Consider the following 20,481-nt stretch of genomic DNA (forward strand, 5'->3'; position numbering starts at 1 on the left):
TAGCAATTTCCCTTTTTGTTTTCTTCCAAATCAACCTTACTATTAGTCGTTAGTGGGTAGCATATTCTCTCGTCTTATCCATTTCGCAATAACCAAATACTACTAGTTTTGTTTCTTCTATTACACGGTAACTCAGTGCACGGATTCCACGATGCGCTTTCACCCATTTAACCAAGCGATCGTCCAAATAATATGCAAATTCGTTTACCACCCAAGTCCAAAACCACTGGCTTTGCAATAATAGACTACGCTCTTTGTTCATAACATGAGTTATAACTGAAAAAATACAGCGAAGTAACGGTTTTCTCCTAGTCAAAACACGACAAACCAATATTTTTCGAATTAAACAAGAGAATAAACAGATAACTATAGTTTTACTTCAGTCAAAAAAAACTTATAGTTTTACGCAATCGTTAAATAAATAATGCTGTTTATGTAATATTTATTTTAAGCTATAGTTCAAATACTACATATTAAGTCATTGGCGCATATTTGGGCATTATAGCAAAGTTGTCAAAAACGAAAATGATGATATTTAAGTAAATTTCAGATTGATTGTCAAATACGAATTCATGATGTGTACTTTTGACTTGAGTGTCCCCACTATTTGTGCCGAACTTTGAGACTCACGAGAGTGGATAGTTATTATTATCTCTATATACTTCATGTTTTCTTCTCTTATTTAAATAAACATCCTAATAATCTGCATAATGCTGATTTTCATGTGTGATTTTACTCTAAATTTAGAATTTTAATACGTGGAATGTCACAGATAAGTTTATCCACCATTAACATAATGTTATAGTGGCAAATAATAACAATGACTGGTTTTCCTTTTGGTAGAGCCAGACAGTAATAGTAAACAACTAACAATGTAATCTTCTTATTATCGTTTGCCCTTGTAATTGGTTCAGCAATTCGTTTTGCATGTGAAAGCCACATTTGATAACTAATTCTTTTTTTTTTCCATTAATAAAACTTGTTTTAAAACTTAGTTAAAATGACAAACCACAAAGATAACTAAATGAGTCTTCTTCTGAGTATTAAACTTTTTTGTGGGTAAAATGTTTGAAAAAGTGTGAAGGGACGTGGAGAAAAAGGAGAACAAACTTTCGAGTGCTTTATAAAAAAAACAAGAGAGTAAGCAGCACACTTTCCAAGATCTCTCTCTCTCTCTCTCTCACTCTACTGTTTCGCAGAGAAGAGAGATTACTATACAGTCGCCAGCCAAGAAGATTCTCTCCCTAAACCTCATTTCCAAGACTGTAAGTTTCTTTGTTTCCTCTTCCTCCAATCGTTAAGTTTATTCCTTTCTTCCTTCTGTATTGATTTCAAATACCTTAGTCTGTTTTTATACCAACACCATTAAAGATTCCTGACTGAGTTTCTCATCTGGGGTTTCTTCTTATTTTAAGTTTTTTTTTTTAATTTAATAGACAATGGAACAGTTCCTCTGACTAATAGCTTAGATATCATTATGTGCACTTGTGTTAGTTGTAGAAAAAAAATGGGGACTTTGAGTAAGGCTTTATGTCTTCTCCTGCTGTTCTGTACCCTGGCCGCTGCTGATACTGGGGGTGCTCCAAAGTACAAAGACCCAAAGCAGCCTTTGGGTGCAAGAATCAGGGACCTGATGAACCGTATGACTCTCCAAGAGAAGATTGGTCAGATGGTTCAGATCGAACGCACCGTCGCCACTCCTGATGTCATGAAGAACTACTTCATTGGTAAGTATAAATCTTAGGAACTGTCTCTGTTTAAGTCTAAGTTAGTTGACATCGTGGGGGGTTTATCTTTGATGTATGTGTAGGGAGTGTGTTGAGCGGTGGAGGAAGTGTGCCTGCACCAAAGGCCACACCTGAAGCTTGGGTGAACATGGTCAATGAGATTCAAAAGGCTGCTCTTTCCACCCGCCTTGGGATCCCCATGATCTACGGGATTGATGCTGTTCACGGTCACAACAACGTGTACGGCGCCACCATTTTCCCTCACAATGTAGGCCTTGGAGTCACCAGGCAAGTTTTCTCCAACAAGGCCTTTTAACTGTTCTTCATGAGTCATGACTAAGGCAATGAAGCTGAGAACAACTTTGCTTATCTTATAGGGATCCTATGCTTCTTAAGAGGATTGGGGAAGCAACAGCACTTGAAGTTAGAGCGACTGGAATCCCATATGCCTTTGCTCCCTGCATTGCAGTAAGTATATACTAGTTTGAAGTAGTCTGATCAAGAAACCTGTGTGCTTAATAGTTCTGCTTTGGACAGGTTTGTAGGGATCCGAGATGGGGAAGATGCTACGAGAGCTATAGTGAGGATTATAGGATTGTCCAAGAGATGAATGAGATTATACCCGGTTTGCAAGGTGACCTCACTACCGAGCGAAGAGGTGTTCCCTTTGTCGGTGGAAAGTAAGTATCTTATGTTTGAGTCTTGATGATCAAAGTGGGGGACAAGCCTCGGGTCATCATGATCACGGGGGCTTTTATTTAGAACTTATTGGTCCTTGAGTGTTAATAGATTCTGGATAAGAGATGAATCAATGTAGTGATTGTCAATTTCACACATGTGACATGTTTCAACTCTATCTATAGTAGGGTTCAGACAAGTTCTTAAAGTGTCTTTGCCACTGTAGGACCGACCAGTGTGAAGCATCTAAACAGTCCATGTCCCACTCATCTAAACCACTTTTTATGTCTCATTGAAACTATTAGTTTGGTTAGATTCGTTTCAGTCTTTTATCTTGAGTTTATCTAAATGAGTTTGTGACGGTTACAGATCAAAAGTTGCGGCTTGTGCTAAGCATTTTGTGGGAGATGGAGGTACAGTGAGAGGTATAGATGAGAACAACACTGTGATTGACTCAAATGGCCTATACGGAATTCACATGCCTGGTTATTACAAGGCTATAAACAAGGGTGTTGCAACGGTTATGGTCTCCTACTCTGCCTTGAACGATTTGAGAATGCATGCTAACAAGGAACTCGTCACTGGTTTCCTCAAGGACAAGTTGAAGTTCAGAGTAAGAAAGTGATACATGTGGCTTCTCTGCCTGTGCTTTGGTTCTAAAAGCTACTGTTTCCTTTGCAGGGTTTTGTCATCTCTGATTGGCAGGGGATTGATAGGATCACGAATCCTCCTCATCTTAACTATTCATACTCTGTCTACGCGGGAATCAGCGCTGGAATTGACATGGTTAAGTGATTCTACCTTACATTTATTTGTTATACGCTCCATTTGGTTACTTGATTGTTGTATGTGTGTGTCTCTCTGTGATGCAGATCATGGTGCCATACAACTACACAGAGTTTATAGATGAAATCAACAGCCAGATAAAGAGTAATCTGATCCCTATGAGCAGGATTGACGACGCTGTGAAGAGAATCTTAAGAGTCAAATTCACAATGGGACTCTTTGAGGAACCACTTGCTGATCTCACCTTTGCCAACCAGCTTGGTAGCAAGGTCCGTTGTTCGTTGTATCCTCCTTATATCAGTATGGAACTGAACAAAAGCACTTTTGAAATTTTGTACAGGAACACAGGAAGCTAGCTCGTGAAGCTGTGAGGAAATCTCTAGTGCTGCTCAAGAATGGTAAGAAAGGAGATAACCCGTTGCTTCCTTTGCCTAAGAAGACGGGAAAGATCCTTGTGGCGGGAACACACGCTGATAACTTGGGGTATCAATGTGGTGGCTGGACCATCACTTGGCAAGGCCTTGACGGCAACGACCTCACCATTGGTATGTTTACTAATACAGAACTTAATGTTACATATGTTAGTTATCCTGAGTTTGGTTTTGATGATTCACAGGTACAACGATCCTTGCGGCTGTGAAGAATACAGTGGCTCCAACCACACAAGTCGTCTACAACCAAAACCCCGATGCAAACTTCGTCAAGTCTGGTGAATTTGACTACGCCGTTGTGGTCGTGGGTGAGCCGCCTTATGCTGAGATGTATGGGGACAGCACAAACCTGACCATAAGTGAACCTGGTCCGAGCACGATAGGGAACGTGTGCGGATCAGTGAAGTGTGTGGTGGTTGTTGTGTCTGGCCGTCCCGTGGTGATGGAGCCTTATGTCTCGACCATTGATGCCCTTGTGGCAGCTTGGCTTCCGGGGACGGAAGGTCAAGGAGTGGCTGATGCTCTGTTTGGTGATTATGGGTTCACTGGAAAGTTGGCTCGGACTTGGTTTAAGTCGGTGAATCAGCTGCCGATGAATGTTGGCGATCGGCATTATGACCCGTTGTACCAGTTCGGTTTTGGGTTGACCACACAACCATCCAAGTTGTAGGCTTGTCTTGTTCCTAAGCAATAAGTTTAGTTATTCAACTGATCACATTTGAGTTTGTATAACTTGAGAAGCAGACCACGGCAGAAAGATTTGGAGCCTGTCTCAACTTTTGAGTTTATATTCTATTCAAAGCTTTAAGAATATAGTAGATGTTACGTAACTATAGTAAAACAGCCTAACTAAATTCACCAGAAGTTAATATGGTTTGAAGGGACCGGGAGATAAAAAGATTTAAATAAACAAACAAAAACTTTTACTATCTATACAAAAAGAAAACAATCTAGGTAGGACCTGGTCCTTAAATATCTCTGATTTGTTTGTGAAGACTACACAGTCTCATTACTTAGAGTAGGAAACATACGGATCCTATTAGAACTTCTGAGAATAGGAGGAATTCCGAGAAAGTGTCAATGTAGAGAAACAAGATAATTAGAACTTCATACACAAAATAAAAACCGGATAGATTGTTCTATTGTTGTCCTTATGAATCAAAAGAGTTTAGTTGTTTCTTAAGACCTTTTCTTTGTTAATTGATATTGAAAAACAAAGTGATTTGAGAAATTGGTGTTGTAGAATAAGTATCATTTGTTCGAATGGATCGACATTGTTGTGGTTTAGTACATGAATGACGTTGAAACAAATGTTGAAAAGGTTTAAGTGGATGATGGGGCAGTGAAAGCAATGGTCGAAAGATGTGAGAGGATGTAAATGAGCTCAGATAAGTGGTGTACTCGAGATTTCTTTTTCGAAGATGAGGAGAGTCAATATTCCTTTTCTTTGGTTTGTTCGGATTCTCTCTAAATTTGTTTGATCGAAGGAATCGGGTCACCAAACATCACAAATTTCATGTAACTTGTGAATTCTTTTTTTTTTCTATCAATGTCGGTTTATGTACTGTTAGGATTTGTTTGCGTTCATGGTCTTGTTTTTGAATTCTTGAGAAATGTAATGGTTGTACAGATTTCGCATCATGTCATGGTTTGTTGTGATTTTCTGCTGTTTAATGGCTCTATTTGTTTATTTTCTGGTATTTGTGATTCTAGATTATCAATTATAGAGAAGAAACATGAGGTTATCGAGACTGTTTCGAAAAAAAAACCATTGATTTGGTAAGACATTCTTATTTCCCTTTGAATATCTATGAGAAAATGGTTTGGTATTGTGTTATTTCAGCGGTTTTGAACTCAAAGAGCTTCATTTTGTTTGTTTAAGTTTGTTCTTTTTATAGACAGTTGATGAATTTGACATTGTGGACATTTTCCGTAGGCTTGATATGGTTCCAGAAATCATTGCAAGCAAGTTTAGAGATATGATTCATTGCTTTCTACAATCTGGAAAGAAGTCTCTTAAACCAGAAAGAGGTTTGAGCGTCAAAATTTTTTGATGACAAGGCAAAATTGTTATTTCAAGAATCACTAAGAACATACAAAAACAAATTATCTATACTATTAATACATATGTTATAAGTTATTTCATGTGTGTTTTCTTCATTTGGACCATTCTTTATAAAGTTTATCAAATTTTACATGATTTAATTATAATATCTTCCAATATTTCATCTTTTTATTTAAAATGAAAATGAAGATTTTGTAAAATAAAATTTAACAAAATCTTTGTGGCATCCTTTAAATTTTATTTCTGAAAATTAATTATCATAAAATATCATTAGAAATTAAAGTTAATTTATTTTTAATTTATAAAGAAATCTAAAAATTCTAAGAACTTTTAAATTATATTTTAACGATAATATCAATTTACTTTTTCAAATATTTTAAAGAAATTTTGTTAGAAACAAATATTCATTTCTATTTCAGATATAAAATAAAATACTTTTACTCTATTAATTTAGAGTCATGTTTTTTATCTACTGCTAAAAAGTTGTTAGACCAATTCATTAAAATCTTAACATGTATTATTTTTACATTGATAAATTAAAATTATAATTTGTAAAGTAAATCAACAAATCTTTAAATGATATCACATTATTTTTTCATGTATGATAATTAGGTTAAAACATCTCTTACACTTTTAAAAAGTGTACTAAATCTATTTTTATATTTATCATCCCAATAATAAATTTTGACCAATCTTAACAATAAATGTTGAAACATCATTATACAAATTAATATTATTAAGAATATATAAAATACACAGATCTTTTTACACATGTGATTGTTGATGAATATATTTGTTGATTTACTTTGTTTTAGTTTTAATTTCTGTATTCGTGCACATACCATTAAACTTGCGAGTTGAACCACAACAAAAATTTGTTTTCTCATCTCACGCATATGTAATGATGATAAAAAAAAATCTTCCAGTTCATAATGATAATAATTATGCAAACAATCCGATTTGTATATTTAATTTCAAAAGCTCATCCTTTCGGTTCTGCATGTATGTGTTAATGGTTCGTAAATTTTAATGGTGATAAAGAGTCTTGCAATTCAAGCAGCGAATCGATCCCATTTTTACTGTCAAATTGCCATTTGTAATCGTAGAAACTTAAAAAATATATGAAATAAAATTGTATATTTGAAAATTTCATTTTAAGTATAATAACTACAAATCATTAATTTAATATTCTGAAAAATACTCAACAAACATTTGAGAAGATTTGCCAAGGCAAGTAAGTGAATCTGTGAATTTTGAACTATTTTAGATATTCAACAATAATTTTTCACAACTAACTTACAGAATATCTTACTCCAAAAGAAACTGAAAATATTCTATATGAAGATATTCACTTTATTGTATATTTTTTTAATTCAAAATTTAGTTGAATATATCTTCATATACAACTATTCTTATCGTAATGAACTTAATTGTTTCCCACAAAAAAAATTAGAAATCGCAAAAGGATATTTTTCATTTACATAAATTATAAGATTTTTTAAATTAATAACTAATTAGTACTATTATGTATTTTTAAATTTTAATATTTTGGATTGACAACTAATAACAAAGTGAATAATGTATAAAATCATAAGCAATTTATATTAATAACTTTGAAGAATAATAATGTTGTAGAAAATATGTTATAAGATCAAAGTTTAAAAAATATATTATAAATAACTTATACATTTTAAAAATTAGATAGTTATAAATCTAGTTGTCTATTATAATAGAAGTCATGATTTATCTCATTTGTTTTTTATTTAGGGCATCATCTAAAAGAAAATCCTAAAAGAAAATTTAATAAATTATACTTTATTTGGATAGCACCATATATTATTAAAACCTAAAATGAAACTATATATATGCCTTCAACTAAAACTACATTATATTATATTATATCACACATGCACCTCCCAGTACAGTTATCTTAATATTTAGATTTTAAAAAAAATTGTCAAATGATGTGTAGTAACATCTATTATAGAATTAGAGAATAATACCAAAACATTTACAACTTAATCATAAATTTTTGTATAACCATACAATATTTTTTTCTATATGAAAAATAACTCATTCGGATGTACGGAGCATAGAAAAACAGCCTAATCAAATTCACCGGAAATTAATATTCAAGTTACCTGGGAGATAAAAAAGATTTAAATAAACAAACAAAAACTTTACTAAAAAAAACACAAAATCTTTATAATCTATACAAAAAGAAAACAATGGACATTGAGTATCTCCGGTTTGTTTGTGACGACTACACATTCTCATTTCTTAGTGTAGGAAAGATACGGATCCTGTGCCAGTGTTAGAACATCAGGCCTATCTGCTTGGTTATATGTTAGACATCGTCGAATCAAATCCTGCAGAAAATGCAACAGTGAGTGACCATGAAGAAATATTATGACCATTTGGTTGTTCTACGGCACAGCTTAACTACCTTTGCTTCAATTGAGATGGCAGGTTTTGCTGGGAACTCAACTTTTTTGGCTTTAATGATTGTGTCTTCTCGTAGTATCCGTTCTTGGCTTTGGTCATGTCCAAAGGGTCGCTTTTTAAATAGCATTTGGTAAAACAGAACACCAACCGACCATACATCAACCTGAACACTGAGCATAATTTAGGACCACAATACTCCTAACACGTTCTGATAAAGACACCATTGAACCATTCGCTAACCTTTGATGAGATCATAGGAGTTTTGCTAAGCTCAAAACATTCTGGGGGCAAGTACCTGAAATTCATGATTTTTCAACCTCGTTAGCTATAGATATGGCGTCAGGAAGTAGAAGAGAGTAAGAAAAATCATATCGAGAATATACTAAAACTAGATTGCTAACCAGTAGGTTCCAGCTCCCTGTGATGTAAGCTCCATTCCTTGGGAACCAGCATTGTCTTCCACAATCTTGCTAAGACCAAAATCAGTCACTTTTGCGACTCCAAACTCATCAAATAGAACATTCCCTGGCTTCAAATCATAGTGAATTATCTTCTGTGATCTTTTGTTCAGATACACAAGGCCTCGAACTATTTGTACAATGACAATCTTTGCTTCTTTCTCAGGAAGATTAGGTGTTGCCTTCAAAACCGCATCAAGGTCTTTTCCTGCATTAAAAATTCAAAACAGACCAACGAGAACTGAAGCCACGGACAAATCTTTCATTAATCTACCAAGAGAGAATGTTCGGTTTACCACTACAATATTCCAGAACAGTGCAGAATGTATCCAGGTCAATTCTAAATATATCCCAAAGCCGGACAATGTGGTGATGCACAAGATCTTTATGGATATCATATTCTCTCATGGCATGTCGGATGTAACTTTGCTTTTTTTCTTCACTCCACTGAGCGTTTAAACCATGAAGCTTGCACGCAACATATCTATGATTCACCAAATCATATGCCTGCTCAAAATCCCTAATATCATCAAACTACTGCAAATATCTCTCACACGTAAAAACAATGGTATCAATCAATGTTCTGACCTTATAGACTTCACTAAATCCTCCTTTACCAAGAAGATTTAGAAGCGCATATCGGCAATTCAAAACTGGGAAATGGTTGAACCGAGAACCATCTTCATCTCGTATGCGCTTCATCTCCTTTATAAGCTGACCCTTCTCCAGTTCATACCTCTCTCTCTCACGCAAAACCACTTCCTCCTCCTGAACGGTTGAATCAATAGATGTATCATAAGAAACAAGAAAATAATCAACATAGAAAAAGTAAGAAATTGAGATGATGCATAAGGAGGGGCATACCCGCTTGATACTAGCAAGGCGAGACTTGTAAATCTCATCGGGGATGATATCTTCCTCTTGTGCTCCTGATTCTGAATCAGTCCCGTCACTCTTATCTACAGCCAAATGGAAAAGCCAAGGGTGCTTAACATAATTACAATTTGCACTAGGAAAAGAAAAGACAACATACATTACATGAAAAAGTCAGAAGGATAGGGAGACAAACATACCACCATTCTGTCGTTTCTTTAGGAGTTTTCTTTGTCTCTCAATAACCTCCTTGGTTTCAAGCAATTGTTTCTGCTCGTAGCAAATTTACATAGAAAAAAAAAAACACTGCAGGATTACTTATATTGTTTGATAAATTTGTCTCTCTAGTCTCTACACAGCGTAACTTACAAGTTGAGCATTCAGATCTTTCAACATTTGTCCGTCCTCCCATGTCTCAGCTATGATGGTTCCCGTCCTGAAATGACCAAAACAGTCACAGCTGATAGATTGAACTTTAAATCACAAATACAAGATAATAATCTCGCAACCTAGCAAAAAAAAAAACTTGAAGCTACAGGTCATGGAGAAACGTGAGACTAACTCACTACATTCGAAATGTATAAATGATTCTCATACTGATGTAAAGATCACAAATTTGAAGAAATATATACTAAGACCAAATATGAAATACATTATGCAGACCTGAGTACACCAACGCTGCCTAATCGCAAAGAATCATGTTTGACTTTTGTCCTTGCTTCTTGTCTCTCACTTTTGGAAACAGATATTAGAAGGTCAGATATTACTTTAGTTGTCTGCATCAAGAAAAAGAAAGGTTGTCCGCATGTTTTGAATTAGAATGTACAAGCTAATATGAAAATTACAGAGAAATAGGGAGAGAGAAATTGACAGTTTCTTCACCAAGAATATTCCTAGAGGATGTGCAAAATTTCTACCAGTTTGGACACCAAGCTGACATGACTCTATACCCAATTGGTTTTAAAAACCACCAGCTATGAGTCACTAGAAGGCCAAAATGTTAGCCACTACCATCGGTTCCGCAATAGATTTTCTCTTAAATTACTTAGAGAAATACTAATACATGTTCTATGAAAAGAGCCCTGCACATGGAGTACAGATGTGACATACACAATGGCAAGATCCAACCATTCATAGATATTTCAATTCTCTAGCAGAAATAAATTTAGCGAGTATTCTAAGCAAATGTTTTTCCTTTTCTCAGGATAGAACTGCCATACTTCTTACGGATAATAATATTTATTTAATCTAAGATTCTCCCAGAATCCTTGACAACACTAAGGAACTATGCCATACTAGGTAGGACATTTAAAAAAAAAAAAGATAATAGGACCTCTTATAACCTATTTGGTCACGGAAACAGAAAAGTTTGCCCACCTTTTGCTTCACTTGTTGTTCCTGATCTTTTAGATCTTTTAACTCCTGCATATATCATGATTAAGATTAACAGGGACTATAGGCAAAAATGGTAACAGCATAACCAGAATCAGCTAAATCTAAAAGGCGTTCGCACAATACATTCTCAAGCTTCCGTATAAGATTCTGGTGCTCAGAAGAATCTTGTCGAGATTCACACAATTCCTCCTCCAGCACAGTGATTTTTGCACGTAAAGATGACACATCATCCTGATTTATAAACAAGGAAAAGAACTCAGTAAAGAAAGATATAATGGTATGTTTACATTGTTGAGGATAATCATATATAACAATCATGTTCAATTATTCTAACAAACATATAAGATGCAGATAAGTCGTAGATATAACATATTCTCTTAGGCAAAAGATACTAGAGAGTAAAGGAAACAATAGGAGAAAGTTACATCATGGCGAGAGCCTTCACCATTCCTGAGCTGTCCATCAGGCCCCAAATCCTGAAGAATAAAAGTGCAGAATTATATCAATAGACTGTCTCTGGTTGACAAGATCAATGCAAATCAAGATAAAGATTCTCTTCAACAAAGTGAGAAATTATCTTAATTTTTCTTGCCCTGCTTGATATTTTCCTTTATAGGCCACAGAAGGTTATACTTCAGATTAGAACACAAAACCCATGACTCATATAAAAATCCTCGATGATGATAAGAAGTGTTGCATGTAAGATCATAACATTAACCTTGTGATCAGAGACATTAAGTTGAACTGATACCAAAGGTTGAGATTTGGTGACATCGTTATTAGCTTTAGAACCACGCCCTCTGCCTGTTGACGAAGCCCGAGCTCGACCTTGTTTCTTCTTACTTACAGTTACATCAAGGCCTGTCTTGGTCTCAGCCTCGTTTTTCCTTCCATCGGATGCCGCCTCTTGGGGCTTCAGTTCAACAGAATCCTTCATTAGAAGCAAACACACACCACAAAATCTACTAACCGAATCAATAGTACCTCAGCAAGTTCAACAACAGTGGAGTGTTGAACTTTGTGGCGCTTTTTGGTATTGGCTCGGATGAGGAAGTCTCCTGTATTCTGAGACGGTAACAAAGGAATAACTGAATCTGAATTATTATTATTATTATTATTTACAAAGAAAAACATTGAAAGCAACCTCGTCGTCGGAATCACTGATAGAGGCTTCAGAGGATCCCGCCGCGGCGGTGGAAGGAGATGACCAGACGGAGAGCTGCAGTGGCTTGGCGGAGGAGGCGGTTTTGCCGGTCAAGCGGGCCTCGAGCTTAGCGAGTTTGTCGGGGAGAGAGTGATCGGACTGATTGGAAGAATTGGAGGAGAATTGGATCACCATCTCATCCGACATTGCCAACGCTTGAGCACGCTTCTCAAACATAGGAGCGAAGAAGGAAGTAAGGAGATTTGAGGAACCCTAAAGGAATTAGGAGGGAAAGAGAGCACAGGCCATCACCATAGATCACAACAACACTATAAGATGGATCCGGTTTTTCCTTTGGGTCAATGGATCGGGTAATTAATTAATTTGAAATCCAAAAATTAACTCTGAATAATTATGATATTACTAAATATGAGCACTTTTAATCAAACTACTGGACTCATGAAGCTTCTTCACTAATTTGAAAAATCTATAAACAATATATATTACCAGACTTTGTAATAATGTCAAAATATTTATGATGATTTAATTATTTTAAAACTTTATTTATGTATTTTGGTCAAAACTAACTTAATGAGTTGACAAAAAAAAAACAATTTACAACAGAGTTTTCTTAACCTAAAATTTATTCAAATTAGATCTTTGAATAAAATTGTTTTGAAAATTAACATATTTTATTATGAAGTAACAAAATCTATACTTTTATTTTTAAAATGTTCTTCATTAAATAAATTATTTAAATTAACTCTTATCGACAAAATTGTATCTTTAAATTTATATATATATATTTATATTTTTTTATTTATTTATTTAAATCACATTATATAAACGTATATGTATGTAGTCCATCTATTTTTTTCAAAAAAAAAGACAAAATATTGAACTATATACAAATAGTAATTTTAAAAATAAAAAGAAATCAATAGTAATTTTAGTACGGGAAGAACAAACGCCCTTCTCCGGCTACACCATTTGATGCTTAACCATAACAGAATTCACAGTTGCCAATATGAGCTCATTGAACTCTGTGAAACTCTGATTCAAGCGCAAAGCAAAACTAATCATTCTCTTTGAATAAATGGTGTGTTCTCTGAAATTGACGTAAAATGAGTTTTGAAGCTTGGTATTAAAAGAAACAAAAGTGAAAATAAATAACATCAGAGCTCTCCACCACTCACTACGTTTTAATGTAAACAAAATGTTAATACTTTTAATAAAAGAAATTTAAAATGTCCAGTAAGATATGTGTTGATGATTCAACAGACGGAAGGTAGGTTGAATTGAAATATGAAAAATGCTCTGTGCTCTAAAAACTTACTTGGATAAGCTGCTATGGTTTTATATGGATTTGCTTGAACAAGTAGAGAAAAATTATCCAAAAACCTTATCATAAAACTAATTTCTCTGCATCCAAAATCATACATGGTTTTAAAGGCCCCGCTGATCCGAAGTGTGCATGGTTTCCTCTTTCAAACCAAGATATGTAGAGCCTCTCTTGATCATTAATAGGCCCCTCGCTTTTCATTTCTATGGAACTCAATAATCACCAACCATTTAATCCCAATGAAGGAACCATCCCATCAAACTCCATAACTTTTAACACTCTTGCATCTCCCTTGCCTTCATAACCTATGCAACTTTTGCCATCATCCTCGACAAAACAAAACTAATGGCTCGCTCATAGGGAACTCATTAACTTAATCGAGAGTCTTGCCTTCACGCAACAACTCTTTCTGTTCCATTTTCACTCGTCCCACCAAACGGGCGTTGAGGGCCACTACCTTGTTGCTGATACAACTTGCGGTTTGTGTGTCTTTGGTCACAACACTCTTGGGGATCCGCCTTACGAAGTAGCTTCTTGGTGAGCTTCCGGTCACTCGATATTTTTTTTCCAATGAATATGACTTATGTTAATGGATTGCATGCTTTGGACGCCAAGTTTGGTTCCTAAGAATTGTTTCTTCTTATTGAAGAGGGTAAACATACGATTAGATGCTCATGCGTCAAAGCATTTCATAGAGCAATGTCATTGGTTAAGATCCAATTCAGCTGGTTTCTGGTGGGTGTAACATATTTTTGTTTTGATTTTAACACTGGTATTACTTTATTACCGAAAACAGAGACCGCTCTGAAAACAAAGCATAGTTCGAAACATTATAAAACAGTAACAAAAGATAACAAATAAAACCATACTAATATCACTCCAGAGCTCCAAAAATTTCAGATCCGGCCATGCTCGACCTCATTCCAAAAGTACTCCGCTTCTTCAATATCCTTCATCATTCTCCCATGTGTTGCTGCAGCGTAAGAAAGTAGTGAAGTCGTATCAATCATCTCAGCTTGGGGAGGACGAGGCACTGATTCCACCCACCGTGGGATCACGAATTGGAACAACCAGATACAAACTTGAAAGTTCAAGTCTTCGTCTAAATATGATGATGATCGCCATAACTCATCCACACTCAGCTTACAAATAGACTTGTCAATAAAACAATCTTGATGACCGTCATTAGATGCATCCCCCAGGACTGTGTAGTCTCGTTTCAGCAAGTTACATGATACCAAATGATGATCATGTCGACTCCATAGATAAACAGCAGCGACATCAAATGGATGCATTGCCACTGGTGCATAGTTACCGGTAATCGGGAAGCCTACTTCCCACAAAAGTTGCCAAGAGTCGTTATTAGAGGAATTGAAGTTTGATGTTGAACAGAAACCAAAGCTCTTGTGAGGAAGATGAACACAAGAGAATCTGGAAATTATAATTGTTTCTGTTAATCGTAAATGAAGAAGATACAAGTGTTTATATACACATCCGGTTTATACCGGTTCTCACTAACCAAACCACAAACCAACTATACATATTCTAATACTCCCCCTCAAGATGTAAGGAACTTGCATCTTGGACTTGAAAACCATGTGAATAGGGGAATTTCTGGTGGTCTTGGTAGAGAACAATAAAGGAGATCAAGTATAAACTTGAACCAACCAGAACCTGCCACATTAATATGATCAGTAGAAGCAAAGGCTCGGTTCAGTCCTTGTAGAGAGAGTGATGGAAAACTCTGTTTCCATTGCAGATCATGAAGGATCAAGGCTGCTTGACTGCCACTGAACAGAACAACAGAAAGTAGAAGATAGCTGAACCAATCCCATTCCCAAGAAGCAATAGCCAATGAAGTATATTCAGCTTCGTCTGGTCTTCTACAAACCACATCTTGCTGCATAGATAGCCAATAGGCTGAGACAAATCTTGAATCAGTCTTGAGAAAATGCAGAAAACCTGAAGCAGCAGAGAGATGTAAAACAGGAGATGCAAGCATATAATGCTTCAGCTGTTTCAATACAAGACCAGTGGAAGATCTCTGCATTTGCAAAGTAATAAGTAGCTTAATGAGCTTGTGATAGCGAGAAGCAGCAGACATGAGACCTCCACTCAATAAGAAATAGCTTGTCTCAGACATTATCTCCATCTTTTGTAGCAATCTGTCAAACTCTTGAAGTTCATGTCTTGTACCCAGAAAGTAAACCACATCAGCACAAACCACATCACGCCAAATGTATGAACCACACAACAAAATCAAAGTCTCAGCAACACTGAACAACGTCACGTAGAGCGTACTCGAAGTCTTGAAACCAACAACCATCGTGATATACTTCAGCCAGAAATCAATTGTTGCATAAGCATGTTGATCAAGTGATATCAAACGAAACGAGGAGCTTAAATGTTGAACCAGTGCAGCAGCTTCAATGGCATAGAAGGTGATAAACGAACCATGAGCAAGAGGAGCTATCACTTGCAATCCTCTGTAGATCATCAACACCAGTACATCTACTTCACACGCCAAACGTTTCTCCCCCTGTCGACAAAGATGCTGATGCTTAAACTTATCTTCTGAAACCTTCTGCAGTTTATTAGCAACACACCAATAGACAGTTCCAGAACCTAGATGCCTAGAAACTGAGTGTGTTAACCAAACACTGACCAGTTCAGAGAAGCTACACCAAGAACAATAGGTGAAGTAACTCTCTGGTGGTCTGCATAGAGAACCATTTCTGAACTCACACTTGATCTTTGAGGTTGCTTCACAAAGGAAAGCTGATAGGAATGACTTAGCTAAAGAACAAGTTTGAACCAGTGTTGGAGGATAAGCAGAAGCCATTGAATCAAACGGAGATGCTGACGTCAAAGACGATATGAAATGATGATGAATCGCCTTGAAGAAACAGATCCGTTGATCAACAAGCAGAGAATGTAACTGCAAGAGAATCCAGCTTGACAAGAAAGCTGAACAAGAATCACAGACGAACTCTGATCCAAAAGAAAACGCGATCAACTCTGATCGGAATAAGTCGCACAAAGGCAAGCGGAACGAAGCCGCAAATACGATCAACACTGACCGAAAGAAACTCGATCAACTCTGATCGGAATCGCACAAAGGCGTAAACAGCAGAACAAAGCCGCAGAACTCCACCGCAAAACGAACTCCGCCGCACAATGAACTCGCAACGAACTCCGCCGATGGAGAAACACAATCGATCGTCAATCGATTGGATACGGAAGCACGATCACCACTGATCGGAAACAAGAAGACGCGATCGGAAGAAAACGAAGCTCGAACGGATAAAGAACGATTCTAAAGTAACTCGAATCAGGGAGATTGAGCTGAGAATCAGTGATATCAGCCTGAATCGGAGAGATGAAGCTTAGAAACGAAACAATCCGAGCTCAAATCGATGAGATCAAGCTCGATTCAAGAAAACAAAATATGAACCAGAACGTGATGTGATGAAGATGATGATGAACAGTGAATCGAAATCAAGCGGAAGAGGATCAGATTGGCTCTGATACCATATTAGAGGAATTGAAGTTTGATGTTGAACAGAAACCAAAGCTCTCGTGAGGAAGATGAACACAAGAGAATCTGGAAATTATAATTGTTTCTGTTAATCGTAAATGAAGAAGATACAAGTGTTTATATACACATCCGGTTTATACCGGTTCTCACTAACCAAACCACAAACCAACTATACATATTCTAATAGTCGTCATCGTTGCTCAGCCTCCAAATCTTCAAAACAGTTTCTTCTTTTTTTGCTAACGTTCTGACATACATGACAAAGCCTCCTGATGTAGTCAAGGTTCGTTTGTAGTCCTTGTTGTAATCCGGATAGTCCGGTAACTGAACGACCCGGAATTGATCGGATTCAGAATAGAAATCATGAGCTAAGAGTACTCCAAGCACGCCGAGACAACCAAAGTAAAACGTACCGTTCAGGTTGATATTAGACATGTTGCCGATTTGATGAGGAATGTGAATTACTTTGGAAGTCCAGATCCCTGTCTCGGAGGAATACAGTAACACACTCAAGTCACTTGAGAGATAATCATTCGTTGCATGGTAAGAAGCTATCCTAATCACTTTAAAGCTCAAAACGACACCGTCCTCGTCCAAACGAGTCACTAAACCAAACACACGAGAATCACCTGTCGGATCAGAAGGAGGTGGAGGGATTTTAACCCACTGCTGTGTAACTGGACTCCCCACGTAGCAGGAAGCTTTATCAGATACGTCTGTGATCAAAACCAATCCACCGGAAGAATCCATATACTCGCAGTCGCCGATATAACAGCCTCTGAAAGAGTGTGGGATGAGTGAAACCCGAGATTTTGGAAGATCCCATGTTTTGTGACCATGGAAAACTACGAGTTCGTCTCGTGCGTACATGAGCGACCATGATGAAGAGGAGGAGTTTCGGTTCAGAGATAAAAAGAGACGGCGGAAATACGCAGACTCGATTGTCGATTTCCATGTCTTGCAGACTGATTTGAATCTGGAGATGGTTTTCAGTGGTAATCTCCCTAGAATCTCTGTTTGCAACACCTCCAAGAGATGTGTTTTTGTTTCCAACGCCATTGGAGATGGACTCTAGCGAAAGTGACGATTAAGGTCTCTAGGTTTTTTACTTACTGAGGTGTTACGCTAACTTTTTGCGTTCAACTAAAAGGAGGCTATATACAGATCCACATACGCACAATAAACCCAAGTAAAAGGAACAAAAAATGTAAATATTTACGTTACTGAATATAAAAGGGTTTTGGTTTATAGTATAAAGTATAGCCGTAGGATCTGCCATATAGTCCATTTATTTTTTCAAAAAATAGAATATTAAACTGTATACTGATTTTCTGCTAAAATATACTTTTAAAAACAGAAAAGATTAATGATGAATTTAACGAGCGCATTGGACTTTGTGAAACTTTGATTCAAGCGCAAAGCAAAACTAGTTATCTACTCATTCTCTTTGAATAAACGTTGTGTTTCTCTGAAACTGAAGTAAAATGACTTTCGAAGCTTGGTACTAAAAGAAACAAAAGTGAAAATAAATAACATCAGAGCTCTCCACCACTCACTACGTTTCAATGTTAATACTTCTAATAGAAGAAATTTTAAATGTCCAGTAAGATATATGTTGATCATTCAACAGAGGGAAGCAAGTCAACATCATATTTTTTTGTTCAGAAGCATAAATAAAAAGAAGAATAAAAAAAGCAAGAGTTAATTTTCAGGGAGAAACCATCGAGCATCCATGAGATTCATGACATCAAGATCAGAAAAGCGTTTGAGGGATTTGGTGGCAAGATTGTACACACAGATGTCAAGGTCACGACCTTTCCATTGGCTGGGACGGTAGTGGCGGGTGAAATAGATGGAGTCTGGTTCGATGCCAAGGGCATCGTCAGCAGGCACGGTGAAACCCAAGTCAAGAAGCAGTGCCTCACCACCAAGAGAATCAACCTCAAGAACCGTGTGGCAGGCGAAATCTGGGCGTTCTAAATAAGGATCCTTCTTGTAGACGCGGAACCAGCTCCTATTCCATGGATCACTCTCAACCAACAAAACTTCTCCCGATGTCGTAACCGCAATGCTAGAATCGCATGATTCATAACAAGAAAGCATTGGGAATGGCCTGGTAATCTCCTTGAAGGAGGAGCGTCCAGACAGATCTAGGACTCGAACAAAACGACGACTGGTTGTGATATAAAGAGTGTAACCCCGTAGCACCATCTCGGATAAACCCCTATACCAGTGAGCGTCTCGGTCAAACAGAGGGATGTCGGTGTAGTGAGTATCCCCTTTCTTGCAAAAGCTTAGGCAATCGTGGTTATATTCGCGGTCGAAGAACCACACCACAACGTAATCTTTTCCCCCTTTGTCTACCCACAAAAGGCCCCTCACAACATCACCCACGCGCTTGATAGGACAAGTAGTTGACCTAATCGACTCTAGAGACGGGAGATGGATCGTTTCCTTGCTAAACACGTCTACGATAAATAGATTGGATCCAGAATCTAACACCAAGCACCAGTTACCCGAGTTTGCCAGGACTCGACACCCTGGAAAGTCTTCCAGCAGGTCTCTTTCGATATTGCCTTCTTTCGGATTGTACAGCATACAACCATCGTCTTCGGGAGAAAGCATCAGCCATGGAGATCGGCTTAACGTCGCCTTTGACACCGACGAGAGGGAAGAAGATAACTTCATTATCAAGAGGCTGTTTTGTGTGTATAAATAACGTCCCATAATAATTTGGTGTGTATTTATAGGGTTTTTTTTCTTGGGCTACACCATAAAACAAACAAACAAAAAAGGACAATTTCGGTTTTATAAAGTGCCTTCATTACTTTTTTTTTTTTTTCATAAAGTACCTTCATTATCAACAGATTTGAGAAATCTTTAACTTGGTGTTAAAATATCTAAACAAATGTATTACCCGACTTTATATGTCAAAAACATTTGTTGCTATAATTATTGTTAAACTTCGTATATTTTATTAAAAATAATAATCATAACCAAATTACTACGTTGACAAAAACAAACAACTTACTACAGAGTTTTCTTAACCTCAATTTTATTCAAATTATATCTTTGAATATTTTTTTTTTAAAAATTAACGTATTTATTATAAAACTAAGAAAATAAACACTTGTACTTTTGAAAAGTTCTTAATTTTAAATTTTATCTTTAAATTAATTGTTTTTTAAATAACATTATATAAGTTATATTTATTTAATGAAAATAAAATGTAATAAGAACATACAATGTAATATTGAAAAACAATAAGATCTAGTAAAGGTGATTGATTGGGCTGTAAAAGGTGACTTTAGCTTTAATTTTTATTTACAGCCTTAAAATCTATCAATCATGCTTTATATTAGTTTTTGAAGCTACAACCAACAAAATAAAGTTACAGTAAAAAAATAAAAAAATAGTTTTAAAAATTTTATTTTCAAAGCTCCATCTTTTTTGCTGTAGAAAATTTTAAAACTACATCTCTTAAAACTAAATAAAAAAAATTAAACAGACTAAATCTTAAAGTAAATTTTCTACGGTTGCATTTCAACCAATCATCTCATGTTTAAGATAAGTTGTGTCAAGGTAAAAAAAAAAAGAAG

At 36.2% G+C, this 20,481-nt stretch overlaps 4 protein-coding genes and 1 pseudogene across 5 annotated transcripts; 2 read left to right on the top strand and 3 right to left on the bottom strand.

The window, feature by feature from the left end:
• The first annotated feature begins 1,112 nt into the window (after positions 1-1,112).
• On the top strand, positions 1,113-4,435 carry LOC106371702 (beta-glucosidase BoGH3B). 2 transcript variants are annotated; one of them, XM_048743083.1, is made up of 10 exons: positions 1,113-1,265; positions 1,495-1,727; positions 1,811-2,015; positions 2,105-2,195; positions 2,265-2,407; positions 2,775-3,018; positions 3,087-3,191; positions 3,278-3,460; positions 3,532-3,736; positions 3,808-4,435. In XM_048743083.1, exons 2-10 carry the CDS (start codon positions 1,508-1,510, stop codon positions 4,290-4,292), a joined length of 1,881 nt encoding a protein of 626 aa, XP_048599040.1. In that variant the 5' UTR covers positions 1,113-1,265; positions 1,495-1,507; the 3' UTR covers positions 4,293-4,435. The 2 variants fall into 2 exon arrangements, with proteins under 2 accessions (XP_048599040.1, XP_048599041.1); XM_048743084.1 differs by having other exon boundaries at positions 1,138-1,265; positions 1,503-1,727.
• A 3,262-nt stretch (positions 4,436-7,697) lies between these two features.
• On the bottom strand, positions 7,698-12,316 carry LOC106371704 (serine/threonine-protein kinase TOUSLED-like). Its single transcript, XM_013811797.3, has 16 exons — positions 12,003-12,316; positions 11,843-11,923; positions 11,577-11,771; positions 11,284-11,334; positions 10,982-11,089; positions 10,841-10,885; positions 10,127-10,239; positions 9,833-9,899; positions 9,664-9,733; positions 9,455-9,549; positions 9,179-9,358; positions 8,887-9,097; positions 8,534-8,798; positions 8,373-8,427; positions 8,134-8,295; positions 7,698-8,056 (listed from the first exon to the last, which is right to left on the bottom strand). The coding sequence occupies exons 1-16, from the start codon at positions 12,237-12,239 to the stop codon at positions 7,961-7,963; spliced, it is 2,031 nt and encodes a 676-aa protein (XP_013667251.2). The 5' UTR covers positions 12,240-12,316; the 3' UTR covers positions 7,698-7,960.
• A 933-nt stretch (positions 12,317-13,249) lies between these two features.
• On the top strand, positions 13,250-14,205 carry LOC125579003 (annotated as a pseudogene).
• LOC106370429 (F-box protein At3g26010-like) lies at positions 14,100-18,043 on the bottom strand. Its single transcript, XM_048743085.1, has 2 exons — positions 17,068-18,043; positions 14,100-14,701 (listed from the first exon to the last, which is right to left on the bottom strand). Exons 1-2 carry the CDS (start codon positions 17,939-17,941, stop codon positions 14,241-14,243), a joined length of 1,335 nt encoding a protein of 444 aa, XP_048599042.1. The 5' UTR covers positions 17,942-18,043; the 3' UTR covers positions 14,100-14,240.
• Positions 18,044-18,502: 459 nt separating this feature from the next.
• LOC106370430 (F-box protein At5g25290-like) lies at positions 18,503-19,585 on the bottom strand. Its single transcript, XM_013810437.3, has one exon. It carries the CDS (start codon positions 19,568-19,570, stop codon positions 18,584-18,586), a length of 987 nt encoding a protein of 328 aa, XP_013665891.1. The 5' UTR covers positions 19,571-19,585; the 3' UTR covers positions 18,503-18,583.
• Positions 19,586-20,481: the final 896 nt, after the last annotated feature.

The sequence above is a fragment of the Brassica napus genome, chromosome A10 (genome assembly GCF_020379485.1).
Source record: "Brassica napus cultivar Da-Ae chromosome A10, Da-Ae, whole genome shotgun sequence".
NCBI lineage: Eukaryota > Viridiplantae > Streptophyta > Magnoliopsida > Brassicales > Brassicaceae > Brassica > Brassica napus.

Excerpts from the sequence above, each read along its gene's own strand:
- LOC106370429 (XM_048743085.1), bottom strand. The coding sequence starts at position 17,941 with ATGGCGTTGGAAACAAAAACACATCTCTTGGAGGTGTTGCAAACAGAG. Across the intron at positions 14,702-17,067 it reads GCTGAGCAACGATGACGACT|ACTCTTGGCAACTTTTGTGG; the intron begins ATTAGAATATGT and ends CCTCTAATAACG.
- LOC106371704 (XM_013811797.3), bottom strand. The coding sequence starts at position 12,239 with ATGTTTGAGAAGCGTGCTCAAGCGTTGGCAATGTCGGATGAGATGGTG. Across the intron at positions 11,924-12,002 it reads TCAGTGATTCCGACGACGAG|AATACAGGAGACTTCCTCAT; the intron begins GTTGCTTTCAAT and ends TTACCGTCTCAG. Across the intron at positions 8,296-8,372 it reads CTCCTATGATCTCATCAAAG|GTTGATGTATGGTCGGTTGG; the intron begins GTTAGCGAATGG and ends CTCAGTGTTCAG.
- LOC106371702 (XM_048743083.1), top strand. The coding sequence starts at position 1,508 with ATGGGGACTTTGAGTAAGGCTTTATGTCTTCTCCTGCTGTTCTGTACC. Across the intron at positions 1,728-1,810 it reads CATGAAGAACTACTTCATTG|GGAGTGTGTTGAGCGGTGGA; the intron begins GTAAGTATAAAT and ends ATGTATGTGTAG. Across the intron at positions 2,196-2,264 it reads CCTTTGCTCCCTGCATTGCA|GTTTGTAGGGATCCGAGATG; the intron begins GTAAGTATATAC and ends TGCTTTGGACAG.
- LOC106370430 (XM_013810437.3), bottom strand. The coding sequence starts at position 19,570 with ATGAAGTTATCTTCTTCCCTCTCGTCGGTGTCAAAGGCGACGTTAAGC.